The sequence below is a fragment of the Rissa tridactyla genome, chromosome 1, assembly GCF_028500815.1.
Source record: "Rissa tridactyla isolate bRisTri1 chromosome 1, bRisTri1.patW.cur.20221130, whole genome shotgun sequence".
Lineage (NCBI taxonomy): Eukaryota > Metazoa > Chordata > Aves > Charadriiformes > Laridae > Rissa > Rissa tridactyla.
The window spans coordinates 28493045-28507436 of record NC_071466.1 but is presented as its reverse complement, the minus strand read 5'-3'; the positions used below and the strand labels follow the sequence as shown (position 1 = coordinate 28507436).

Here is a 14392-nt window from a genome sequence, read left to right as displayed (position 1 = left end):
AAAGGTAACAACAACAATGTCAACAGAAAAAGCACTTTGTATTTCTTTTTATTACATAAACACCTTATTGACCATAACTGCAAAATTTTCTGTTCTAATCAGGGTACTGAAAAGCAGGATGAAAAGTATCAGTCTTGGCATTAAAGTTGAGGGACCGCGCTCCTCAACAGCAGGTGCATCACTTAATCTAAGAAAACATGCTTAAAATATGAACTCAGTTTCCATTCTTTTAATTTCAGTGTATGAGCGCATAAGAATCTATACAGTGCTTCAAAAGCAGAACTGTAGGTTATTTCAATATTTGGCCTCACGGAAGATGCAGATAAGGCACACAGGGCTATACGCATTACAGGAATAAAGGGCATTTACAAAGAATACCATTAAACCACAAAATTGCTATATTCCTATTGCCCCACTTTATAATTTAAAATTTTATTTACAATGAATCCATTAATTTAGAAAAGATTAAAACTGTAAGCGGCTCAAGATAATTAAAAAGCAAGGTGTTCCCTCGTAGTCCTGTTAAACCACTTCTGATGCTAAAAAAAATAACTAAACAAATAATTGAGAACCTTGAACTTATTAAACAGATTTTGATATGTGCAGGAGAGGAGGAGGTAAGAAGGATTCAGAAAAGCAGCCTGGAAACCTAGGACACTTACAGTGGGGTATCAAGATATTTATACTTTCCACCTCCCAGGAACACATTAAGACAACAAGGCCGCACAGCTATTCAAGGGACAACTTCTGAGTCCTCCTAGTTGGCCACCAGAAAGAAAGAAATTCTACTGCCACAGTAAGCCTTTACAAACATAACAGTCCAGTGTTATCAAGCATCATCTGGACCCTACTTTTTTGGCAAAGTGGCATAAATATTATCTGCTTATAAAGAAATACATCGACTGTAATGGCTGAATGCCAACTACTTTTCAGAAAGAAGTGGTGCAGCCCTTTGTTGCTGTTGTAGATACATTTTCATAGGTAAGAAGGGTATAAACAAGTACCAGATACAGTTCAACAACTGCACTTTGGAAAGGAATAAATAAAGAGAGAACGGTCTAAAAAACAAGGGGAAAGAAGGAAACGACTCAGGAAGTACATTCTTCCCTTATTCCGCTCCACAAATGAATCTTAAACATAGCCCTGCTTTTCATATTTAGCCCCCTTTTGCCATTTTCTCCTTTCTTTGCCCCCAGAAATCTTTTATTCCTTTATTTGCCTACATTCTTGTTCACTTAAACTATTATTTTTCTCAAGATCTGCATCCTATTAAAATAATTATAAGAAAATAATGCACAGACACCAAAACCATGGTAATTCAACATTTAAGATCCATCTCATCAAGCAGCCATTTGATTAAATGTCTTTTGAATACTTTCTTGAGTTAGGATCACATCTTGCTGTATTATGCATTTGTACAATCATACAGCATAATGAATTACAGATCTCTTTTTAGAATATAATCTAATTATAGACGAATTGCACTGATTTATTCAAGAACAACTTTTTTTCCTACTTACAGTTCAACTAACTCCAGAAATGTTCTGTACATTTTAAATTGAACTTTATGAATGTTCTCACTCACTGGAAAGACCACACACTTGGGAAGAATTAGTCTTTACCTTGTCTTATAAAACTTACATTACATTAGCTCTCCATTTTTAAACAGACCTAGTTACTGCTTTATCATATATTACAGACTCAGCTCATTAATGAATTTAATATATATTTTATTCATATGTATGGGCACATACACACATAATCTTCCTATAATTGGAATAAAGCATTTTTGCCTACTGCTGTGCCAGTAAATAAAAACATACAGGGAAATTTTTTTTCCAAATTTTTTCAAGCCAAGCATTGTTTTTTCTATTCCCCTTACTTCACAATACTTCAATGCAAAGTACATACTGGAAAACAAACTACAAAAAAGTAAATATCCCACATGAGCCAATACACAACCAGCTTTTCTGTCTTTAACATTGAATGAAATAATTTGCACCACTATACTGCTTGGAAGCAGAATTCGTTATTTTTAGACTATGGTATTACTTTTCACATTGTACTAAAATATTGTCATGAAATACATTAACTTTGAAATACGCTAACATTTACATGAAATACAGAAACAAAACCAGCAGCCATCTTAGCTACATATATTTGAGTTACCAAAGGGGAAAACAGATGACTGACAAAACTCCAACAAATTGATTAATTTGAGACAAGTGATCTTTCATGAGAAATTATACCAACTTTCAGTTGAATTTTTCAAAATTGTCATCAATTTTAGTATTATTTAATTATTTTTCAGTTAACTAATTTATTACTGAACTATCTACTGCAATAGGAAATCTCCAGAATAATTAATAGCAGACTATTCTAAGCAGGAAAATAAGCCATGTAGTCTAAATTATGCACCTATTTTATAAATTTATTGAAATACAAGAGTCGGCTTATGCTGGCCCTAAACACTGTTTTCTAGCAGGTTTTGGTTGCATACCATCCTACCGTGAAACACTGTACCAGTTCTTGAGCATTACCTTTTCAGTTTTGTTACCTCCAAAGGTTTAGGTCACACACTTTGTTCTGACAAGTTTAGACATCTTGTGTTGCCACTAGAATCAGAGCCTGCCCTGACAAGGAGGTGGCAAGAGATCTTTGCAAAAATAACTACCGCTGAGCTACCTTTGTACAGGTCATCATGGGCACTGACAGACTCCGAAGCAGTCCTTTGTAGCCTATGGAATGGAAGTGTTCATCTAACTTCTGTGCAGGCTCTTCAACCTTGGGGTCACAGCATCAGAGCAAAGACTTCGTGCATCCCTGTTTAAAACTCTCTTGGTGTGTCCCCAGTCACTGTTGCAATTGTAATGTGGACACAAAAAACTGATCATAGCTCTATGACTTTCTGACCATGTATGGTCAGAAGGACATTCATGTATGGAAGGCGATATCTTTCCTTAATTTTGAATGCTATTAGGTGACAGAGACCTTGAGAAAGTAAACAACACTGTACTGTCAAGGAAAAGCACATTGGTTTCTTGTAGAAATTGCAAAAATTGTCACAGAAGACAATTTTTTGTCTTAAAGACTCTAGAGTGATTTGAATTCATTATTTAATTCAACCAATATGATGCCAGTTCCATCTGGAATCTCGACTAATACAATTTACTGATCTCTACTACTAAAAGAGTAAACTACTTTTTTAAAAAAATAGTATTATTTTCAAAGAAACAAGGGTAAAATATAAGTTCCACCATTTACAAAAGAAAAGAAATCAAACATTCTGACAACAAAAATGGAAATATCCTTAGCTTAATTTTGTTTTTATCTTGCTTGAAAGAAGCTTACCAAACTGTTGTTTCCACCTGACTGTCGTGCAGCTGTCGATTGTCTAACTGGGCAAAGAGAGGAAAAAGAACTTGAATCCCTCCAATGGAATGAATTGCGCTGTGAATGGAGTGGGTTACGATAGCTTTCACATCCTGAATTAATAAAATAAATAAAAGGGAAAATCTCAGTTAATCTTAATTTTAAAGGACAGTTACAAACAGAATTTGGGAACACTTTAACAATGAATTGAGCGCAAACTAAATCAGACTTGGTTTATCTTATTTTCATTACTTATGTTTCAATTATAATCACTATATTTAAAGGCAAACATTAAAGAGAACTTCAGTATCGTGGCAAACTGTGCCTTATGGTCTGAAGTATATACTTCTTAATGAAGAAATAATATTTGTTTTGCTCTAGAAAGTAAGAAAAGAAAGAACAGTTCAAGTGATAGGTAAATAATACAAAATAACAATCTCTCTGCACACTACCACACAGATCTTATTACTATCCAAATGATGTTGAACTAACAATAAGCACAGAACATCAATTTAGTAGCACAAACCTGAAGCATAAGAGCATGGGGGGAGTGTACGAAAATTGAAGGATTTTCCTTTGGTGAGGATTCAAGGCATAGCTGAGCATCAGTAGCCTTCGCATTGTAAGTAAAAGCAATGCTACTTGCAAGTTTCCCATCATACAGCACTTGTTTATGGTGCTCAGCAAGATGAATGTCACTCTCAGATTTAAATTTGAATGTGCTCTGAAAAAAAGAAAACACAAAGTTTTACAAAGTAAATATTTTAGACAAAATCCTTGCCACAAAATGTGCATGAAATACATTGGACTTGAGAGGGAGATGGAAACTGCTAAACTTTGTTTTAATTTTCCAGTAGTTTAATGCAGCTGAACAGCGAGACAATTTTTTTATGCACTCTACTTCACATCAATATGTTAATATAATACTTGGTATTTCATGTAGTATTACTTTTCTCTCCTTTTAGCATCAGTGTTAACAAGTTTCAGAAGTAACTATCTGGAAGAAATGTGTCACATTAACAGCTATAAATATGTTAAAATAAAAAACTGGAGCATACAACACATTAAAAATAAAGAACAAATTAAATGCCTGGTATTTTCGTTTATATAAGATCACTCAGATTAGAATATAGAATCCTATGGCATTTTGATTAAAGGATTAGTTATTTTTAAACAACATTAAAACCCATGGATCATTAACAGTCAGGAGTATATATAAACAAGCTACTTACGCTAAAAAAAATTTCAAATAAAATAATAAATGCCATTTTTCAAATGGATGATTCTCAAACTCCAAGCTTTTACAAAGGAACACTGAAAAACTGTATTATTCTTAAACATACCATGATTCATATCTGATCTAAGACCAAGTTTTTTGGCAACACTGACAAATCAATCAAGCAGAAGAAGATAGATTTCTGCCTTTCTGCAAAGCGTTGTCAGATTTACTTGGCACATAACTACTTTTGCATGTAACAATCATTTGACAGTGCCAGAAAGACAACTACTAGTAACATACTGTAGTGCTGTACTAACACAAGTAAAGCAAATTTGTTAGAAATGACCACCATTTAATTAATGCGATATATATAATATGTTATATTTCTAAAATCTGTACTCAGTTTAGAATAATTTATTGCTGAAGTTAATTATGAATCATTTTGCTTGTGTTCACTGCATATAGACATTACAATTCTCTTTATCCCTTTGGTCCTACCAAATCTTTCCCTTCCTCTCCCCACAGTAAGAAATAACATATCATGAAATTATGGAAAGTACTATCACTAGGCTTTTGGTTATCCAGGCTAGAAGAATTAAAACAGGCAACTTACAGGCTATCAGCTGCTCTTTCCAAATTATAGGTTCCTACCAATTATGTAAACCCATAAAACACACATCCAGCTTTTGCAGAGCTTTTGAGGCTGCTGGAAACCCTGACAAAATTCTCTTGCTTACAGCCAAATAATGTGAAAGCGCATCTGCTCAAGTGACTGACACATGACGTTATAAGGTCTTGTGACAAGCATCCATTTGTTTGTGGGTCGTAAGATTGATGTAGACTGAACAGAGTGGGCACCTGACTGCAGCTGCTGGAGAACCCTTGGAGCAGATCGGTCAGTCAGCCCTGTCCCATGCTTGATGATGTCAAGCGGGAGGGAGGCAGCAAGGCCAGGCTGAAAAATCTAGGAGATGCAGGTTCCATAACAGAGAATGCAAATAGGAAGGGCAAAGGTAAGTGAATAGGAAGTCAGTGGTTAAATCTACATTTGGTAAAGAAGGATAATATTATCTTTGACTGCATTAGGATTGTTGCCAGCAGGTCGAGGGAGGTGACCCTTCCCCTCTGCTCAGCACTGGTGAGGCCACACCTGGAGTTCTGAGCTCCCCAGTATGAGAGCGCCGTGGTCTTAATGGAGAGAGTCCAATGAAAAGCCACTAAAATCACGAAGCGATTGGAGCATCTTTCCTATGAAGAAAGGCCGAGAGAGCTGAGACTGTTCAGCCTGCAGAAAAGAAGCCTCAGTGGGGACCAATGTGTACAATGAAGGGAAGGTACAAAGAAGATGGAGTCAGGCTCTTCTCAGTGGTGCCCAGTGACAGGACCAGAGGCAATGGGCACAAACTGAAACAACAGGAAGTTCCCTCTGATCATCAGGAAACACTTTTTCACTGTGAGGGTGACTGAGAATTAGCACAGGTTGCCCAGAATCTCCATCATCAGAGACTGTCTGGACACAGTCCTGGGCAACTGGCTCTAAGTCGCCCTGCTTGAGCAGGGGGGTTGGACCAGGTGATCTCCAGAGGTCCCTTCCAACAACTTCAACCATTCTGTAATTCTGTGATTTGCACTTGGGTTAGGAGCCTATTTTGTAGGGAAACTCACAGTGATCTCCACTTACTGCTGTGTTCATACTGCAAATCTGTTCATAATCAAAGAGATTTCCGTTTGGCTGAAACCAAAATGTCCTCCAGCTGGTAGTAGTCATTCAGCCCAAAGGATCAGACTGCAACCAATCTGAAGTAAAAGCCCCAAAATACACACACTTTGGATATTCAGCCCTCATCAGTAAACATTTTAATCTAGAAATGTGTTCCTACTGTGCCACACTACTTACTGAAGTAGAAAAACCCAAAGAATGAGCATTATGTTTAGAGCTTGAGAGTTGGCTCTGTGTTGATACAGTTGGCTACGTCTCAGTTATCAGGAAATGACTGCTACAGATTACAGATTTTTCCTGAGGAAGGCAATGATGTATTTCTCCCCAGAGGGCATTTTTAACTATACAGATAAATCTCTGTGCACTTTCTGCAGAGACAGAAATAATTTAGTGATTTTATTGATTTCCAAAGTTACCTACATTCTGCATGTACTATATTTCGATGTTTTACCACACTAAAACACTTCTTACCCAGAAAATTTTTCATGCCTCTAAGCTTTGTCAGATCAAAGCTCAGAATGTTTTACCTCTGAAAGGTAAACAGAAAGCAAAACTTTGCTTTTTAAAATATGTCAAAGTTTTCCAACACAAAATTTGTATCATTTCATTACCACGAAATTTTGCAACTTTCTAAACTGCGTAAGTTAAAATAAAATCAGTTTTATAAACAAATTTTGGCATTATTCTACCTCCTAGTTTTCAATGTTTACTATGCCTGAAGAATTTATCAGAGACCATTGTTTGAAAGTTAAGCACAAATAAGTTACGAATCAATATAATATTGCCTCACATTTTTTTGAGTAAAACAAGAATTAAAGAGACTTCTGCCATCAAAGCCTAACGAAAGTGATCATGAGTTGCAAATGCTAGTCTCCTACCCAAAAGATTATTATGACAGAATGGAAAGAAAAGCTGATACATGATACTTTATTACTAACATTGATCTACAGAAAGAGAAAAGACATTAAGCATACCTATACTGTACTGGGGAATTGGAAAAATATAACCACATGAGGATGGCAGAGGCTGTCAAGCATATAAGCTCAAATTAAAAATGTTTAGTTACTGGTCACGGAAGGAATGCAACTTTGAGATCTGGTACAACCACTGTGAGGGCATAAAGACATCAAAAAAAGAGCCTTAGATTTAACATTCTCTCTATATGATAAAGATATATACAGGATCCATAAAGAAGGTATGAAGGATAGTTGTTGCTCCTATAAGAAGAGGAGAGGGAACAGAGAGCTGAGAATTACTCCAGCCACGTCTTCTCCAGTAAAAGAAGCTGTGCTTGATCAGGACCACTCATTAAACACCAGCAGCTTTCCCTTTCCTTTAGCAGAAACAGTGGTGCTTTTTGATTTACCATTTACCTCATTTCGCTATTGTACGTTCAGCAACTGTACATAAAACATTATCTTTTACTATATAATTGGGTTAAGCAAATTTGAATTTTCGAGGGTATTTTGTACGTGTTTGTATTTGCCTGCATTAATGCATTTTCACTCTGACCTTCATACGTGACAAAAAGATTGATACTGCAGCACTGATCTGACTCAGATGCAGCAACATATGGAACGATCTGATAACTCGTTTTGAAACACATATGGGAGGGTTAAGAGGAGTGGCGAAGACTTGACAGGGCTATTAGGAAAGGGCTTTGTTGAAACATCCCTTTATAAACAGCACCAAACGTTGCTATCAGATGCATCTCTTCCTCCCACATTACCTTCCTTGCCCCTCTATTCTGTGTTTATCAGCCCCTCAGGATCCCAGCTGCTCTCTCTATTTTGCTGCCTGGGGACAATGATGGGTAGCAGGAAAAGCACAGTGAGAGCAAGGATGCAGCTCTCGTCTGTCTCCTTTTTCTCTCAGCAACCTCTGGGAACTGAAAGTGCCAACATAGTAGGCAAAAGCCCTCTTCAGCAAGTGCAAGACTCAAAATGAGCATGCTTTATTATAGATGAAACCTGGGAATGCAGATATTGAATTCTACTATATTTCTACTAAATATAATTTAAAACTTCAAGATACTTTATGGATGAATTCGAGAAGACTTAATGGGGAAGACGCAAATTGCATAGTTCTAGTGCCAGTAGGTTTTCCTCTCTTCCCCTTTTAAACATTTGATCACGTGTCATTTCCATGCAATAGTTACCAATTATGGCAGTTCTTCAATATTGCTACTCAGAGAAATAATGTAATTTTTTTTTTTTTTGTTAAAAAATAGGCCTTTTGCTACAACTGAAAATTTAGTATTTCAAAGTAAACTATATATTTCCTTAATAAATATTTTTTTTATATTAAGGCATGCTGGCTACAACTACATGCATTCAGAAGGACATGTGAAGCAAAACCAGCATGTAAGTATTATGAACTGTTTCTACATTACAGCTCTGTAATAAGCATGTAATGCGCAATAAATAATGTACATATTATATATATAAATATATAAATATTATATATAAATAATAAAGAAAGCTTATTTTAATGAATTATCTAGTTAATCCTAAAATCTGTTGCTTCTACCTGTATCACAGAATAGCGGTGGGTCAAGGTGCAACAGATACACTTTTCTTTATAGACCAAGATCTGCCTGTTCCTGAACTTTGTAGCTTTGGTGTTATTTGCAACGTTACATACTACGTATGTTCACAGATGTGTGCCTACTGCACTGTCCTGAGCTCTGTCATGTTGGTAGATTATGCAGATTTCTCTGTATTCTAGAGGTCTTAATGGCAGTCATTGTAGACTAGGGAAATTATGAATGATCGTGAGGGTAGCTGAATGATAGGCAAAATCATAGTCTCTTGTCCTGCACAAAGCAGGTACAGCACTAAAAAAGGGATGGTTGTTTTCCCTAAAGAATCAGAATCCTAGGATACAGTTGACTAACCTAAGAATTGTAAATCAAAAGAACTACCACAGACGGTCATAGGAAAGAAAAAACTGTCCATATGAAGATATTCTCAAAGAATTCTCAAGTATTTTGAATAATCCTCCTTTGAGAGAAAAGCTTTGGCACAACCAGAGTTCACAATGCATCTAGAATAGTTGCTCTTTTGCAGAAGTTGAACAGCTGATTCTCCCAGTTGGCTAACAGCACCAACAATTAGAATGAACAGGATACACAGTGAACTACTTCAGAAAAGTTTCTGAAAGTCCAGTGATCCAGCAATTCGAGCTACATGTCAATTTATGCTCCCTTGGACTACGAAATGCCATACTGAAGTGTTCTGAACTGATGGACCTTTGCAGGCACACAGAATCTGAAAGAATTTACAGAAATAAACTGAGACGTGAAAGAGGCAAGCTTTGAGCAAAAGCCATAATAGTGCCCTGAGATCTCTAAATTACAGGAGATGGTTCCTTTTTTTGGTTGTGGGTGGATCTTGGGTTGGAAGAAGGTGAGAAAAAAGGGTTCTGTTTTGTCTTATTTTTTGGAAATAAGGAAGTTGAGGAAAGAAATTGTGTTATTTCTAGGGTCCTGCTCTAGGAACCTGCTCTTTTTAACTGCTATTAGTAAAATATATTTTCAGACTCTTAGACGAGGAAGGAAACTACTTTAGAGAGGAAGGAGGTATTAACTGTGCTGGGAACAGGACCTAAACCTAAAAACTTGATATACCAAAGAAAAATATCCCCAAAGTATTAAGTGTCATCTAACTGACATTTTACAAAAATCAGTAAGAAGCTACAGCTGTAAAAAAGTGTAGTTTAAGGGAAACCCATGAATCAAGCAAGTTAATTTGACAACACCGCAATAAGGTTAGTGCAGTAATTACTGGAAATATTGTAAAGATAGCATCTGTCCTTCCTTTAGTGGCCAACCCAGCCTAAACCACGACAAGCGTGAAAGCGTGCATGCCTTATGAACCCCTTCAACACTCACAAAATATTACATAATAATTTTCACTTCTTGAAACAAATGAAAGCACTATTCCTGTTCAATACCACCTTGTTATGCTGCTGCAAATGCATGAACTTAATAAATTTGGAAAGATTTACTACATTTATTATGAAGAAGTATAAGGTTACATTACTTCTTTTTGTATGACCAAAAAACATTTGCAGAAATATTTGTTCAAACAAAATACAGAATCATAGAATCGCTGAGGTTGGAAGGGACCTTTAAGATCATCAAGTCCAACCTTTAACCTACCCTGACAAAACCCACTTCTAAACCATGTCCCTAAGTACAACATCTACCCCTTTTTTTAAACACCTCCAGGGATGGTGAATCCACCACCTCCCTGGGCAGCCTATTCCAATGTTTAATAACCCTTTCAGTGAAAAAATGTTTCCTAATATCCAATTTAAACCTCCCCAGACATAACCTGAACCCGTTTCCTCTTGTCCTATCACTTGTTACCAGGGAGAAGAGGTCAACCCCCACCTCTCTACAACCTCCTTTCAGGTAGTTGTAGAGGGTGATAAGGTCTCCCCTCAGACTCCTCTTCTCCAGGCTAAACAACCCCAGCTCCCTCAGTCGTTCCTCATAAGGTTTGTCCTCCAGACCCCTCACCAGCTTTGTAGCCCTTCTCTGGACATGCTCCAACACCTCAATGTCTTTCTTGTAGCGAGGGGCCCAAAACTGGATGCAGTACTCGAGGTGGGGCCTCACCAGTGCCAAGTACAGGGGGATGATCACTTCCCTAGTCCGGCTCACCACACTATTCCTGATACAGGCTAGGATGCTGTTGGCCCTCTTGACCACCTGGGCACACTGCTGGCTCATATTCAGCAGGCTGTCAACCAACATCCTCAGGTCCTTTTCTGCCGGGCAGCTTTTGAGCCACTCTGCCCCAATCCTGTAGCGCTGCATGGGGTTGTTGTGACCCAAGTGCAGGACCTGGCACTTGGCCTTGTTGAACCTCATACCATTGGCCTCAGCCCATCGGTCCAGCCTGTCCAGATCCCTCTGCAGAACCAACCTCCCTCAAGCAGATCAACACGCCCACCCAGTTTAGTGTCATCTGTGAACTTACTGAGGGTGCATTCAATCCCCTCATCCAGATCATTGATAAAGATATTAAAGAGAACCGGCCCCAGCACCAAGCCCTGGGGGACACCACTTGTGACCGGACACCAACTGGATTTAACTCCATTTACCACCACTCTCTGGGCACGGCCATCCAGCCGGTTTTGTACCCAGCGAAGAGTACACCTGTCCAGGCCATGAGCAGCCAGTTTCTCCAGGAGCATGCTGTGGGAAACGGTGTCAAAAGCTTTGCAAAAATCGAGGTAGATAACATCCACAGCCTTTCCTTCATCCACTAAGTGGGTCACCTTATCATAGAAGGATATTAGGTTTGACAGGCATGACCTGCCCTTCACAAACCCATGCTGACTGGGCCTGATCACCCTGTTCTCCTGCGTGTGCCATGTAATGGCACTGAGGAGGGTCTGTTCCATGACCTTCCCAGGCACCGAGGTCAGATTGACTGGCCTGTAGTTCCCCGGATCCTCCTTCCGGCCCTTCTTGTGGATGGGCGTCACATTTGCCAACCTCCAGTCAGCTGGGACCTCCCCAGTTATCCAGGACTGCTCATAAATGATGCAAAGTGGCCTGGTGAGCACTTGCGCCAGCTCCTTCAGTACCCTTGGGTGGATCCCATCCGGCCCCATGGATTTGTGCACCTCCAGGTGCTGAAGCAGGTCCCTCACCATTTCCCTTTGGATTACAGGGGCTTCATTCTGCTCCCCATCCCTGTCTTCTAGCTCAGGGGTCTGGGTACTCAGGGAACAACTGGTCCTACTGCTGAAGACTGAGGCAAAGACTGCATTAAGTACCTCAGCCTTTTCCTCATCCTTGGTCACTATGTTACCAGCCCCATCTACTAGAGGACAGAGATTATCCTTAGTCCTCTTTTTATTGCTAATATATTTATAGAAACTTTTTTTGTTGTCCTTGACAACAGAAGCCGGATTTAGTTCTAGCTGAGCTTTGGCACTCCTGATTTTTTCCCTACATAGCTTCACTACCTCTTTGTAGTCCTCTTGAGTGGTCTGCCCTTCCTTCCAAAGGCCATAAATCCTCTTTTTTTCCCTAAGTTGCAACACTAGCTCCCTGTTTAGCCAGGCCGGTCTTTTTCCCTGACGGCTTGTCTTCCAGCACATGGGGACAGCCTGCTCCTGCGCCTTTAAGACTTCCTTCTTGAAAATCATCCAGGCTTCCTGGGCTCCTTTGCCGTGGAGGACCGCCTCCCAGGGGACGTTGTCAGCCAGGCTCCTGAAAAGCCCAAAGTCCGCCCTCTGGAAGTCCAAGGTAGCAGTTCTGCTGACGCCCCTCCTCGCTTCTCCCAGAATCGAAAACTCTATCATTTCATGGTCCGTGTTCCCGAGACAGCCTCCAACCGTCACATCCCCCACAAGACCTTCCCTGTTTACAAACAACAGATCCAGCAGGGCACCTTCCCTAGTTGGCTCTCTCACCAGCTGTGTCAGGAAGTTATCCCCAGTACATTCCAGGAACCTTCTAGACTGTTCCCTCCCTGCTCTATTGTATTCCCAGCAGATGTCCGGCAAATTGAAGTCCCCCACAAGGACAAGAGCTCACGATCTTGAGACTTCTCCCAGCCGTTTATAGAATATTTCATCTGCCTCCTCATCCTGGTTGGGTGGTCTATAACAGACTCCTACTACGATATCTGCCTTGTTAGCCCTGCCCCTGATTCTTACCCATAAACACTCAGTCTCATTATCACCATCATTTAGTTCAAAGCATTCGTAACACTCCCTGACATACAGGGCCACAGCCCCGCCTCTCCTTGCTTGCCTATCCTTCCTGAAGAGCCTATAGGCATCCATGGCAGCACTATAGCTATGTGAGTCATCCCACCACGTTTCTGTGATGGCGACTACATCATAATTATTCTGCTGCACAATGGCTTCCAGCTCCTCCTGTTTGTTGCCCATGCTACGTGCATTAGTGTATAAGCACTTCAGCTGGGCTATTGGTCCGTTCTCCTTTTTGCTGGCGGGAGCCGAAATTCTGCCACCCCCAGACTTATTCCTAAGGAGCCTGGTTACGCCCCCTATCTTTTCCAAGTCTAGTGCCAGCATGTCGCTTTCAGGCTTTTTGCTAGCAAGCTTGGATCTATCCCCATCCCCCTTCGAATCTAGTTTAAAGCCCTGTCAATGAGCCCCGCCAACTCCTGCCCTAAAATCCTTTTCCCCCCTTGAGACAGGCTTTTGCCTTCTGTTGCCAGCAGGCCTGGTGTCCTGAAAAGCAGCCCATGATCAAAATATAGTATTAAGTTTGGAATAAAGTACTCCTTGTTTGCACAGGTGATACACTTCTCTTGACTGAATGAATATTTTTAGTTTCAAGGCAGGTTTTAACCATCAACCATATGCAATAGTATTCTTCTTCTCTGAGAAACCTGGACGTGTATTTGGCTATTCATACTATATACATAGCGTAAAAGATATTTTTAACTGTCACTGCCATTAGGGTGTTCGTTGTCATCAAATAATTTAGAGCAATCATTTTCAGCACACCAAATTAATATTATTAGAACCTAAATGTTGATTTTTACTTGTCATTTTTAAAAGTTTTCATTTTCAGAGTACGTGATATGTACTAAAAAACTGAATGCTTACTTCAGATGATACTGCAATTTCAAAAATCAGAAAAAGAAAATTTGGGAATAATCGATGGTAGAAATTCAACAGTGTTCAGGTGGAGTTAGATTCATTTTGAAGCCTTCTCCACTACGCACATTCTGCAGACTTCTGCAAAGTATCTGCATTGTTTTTCTTCATGAAATAATACTACATAGACGGCCATTCCAAGACATAAGTGATTGTTCATACACTTCATCCAAGTGTATGCACGCACCATTAATTTGTCCATGCTGTCCCCTAAATATCACTGGCAAAGCATGAATAAAAAGCTTAACTCTGCTTCAGCAGAACTGTTTGAAACCATGCATTTGAACAGAATTTGTTTATTATGCCTTGTTGAATGTTAATCTGCTGTAACTCAGGTTTTAAACACAAACAGTAGAAAAGAAAGTTATTCTCCTGGTATTCTGTACCAAATACAAAATTGCTCTAACATGATTATGATCCTAAGT

At 39.3% G+C, this 14392-nt stretch overlaps 1 protein-coding gene across 9 annotated transcripts in view; it reads right to left on the bottom strand.

Annotated features, from left to right (window-relative positions):
* Nucleotides 1–14392, bottom strand: part of NBEA (neurobeachin) — a 511894-nt gene that overhangs the window by 375592 nt on the left and 121910 nt on the right. For all 9 annotated transcript variants that reach the window (XM_054223413.1, XM_054223357.1, XM_054223366.1 and 6 more), the window contains exons 9-10: nt 3899–4096; nt 3352–3485 (exon numbers count right to left, since the gene is read on the bottom strand). In XM_054223413.1, coding sequence (XP_054079388.1) covers nt 3352–3485; nt 3899–4096 — 332 coding nt within the window. The remainder of the gene's footprint in view (nt 1–3351; nt 3486–3898; nt 4097–14392) is intronic.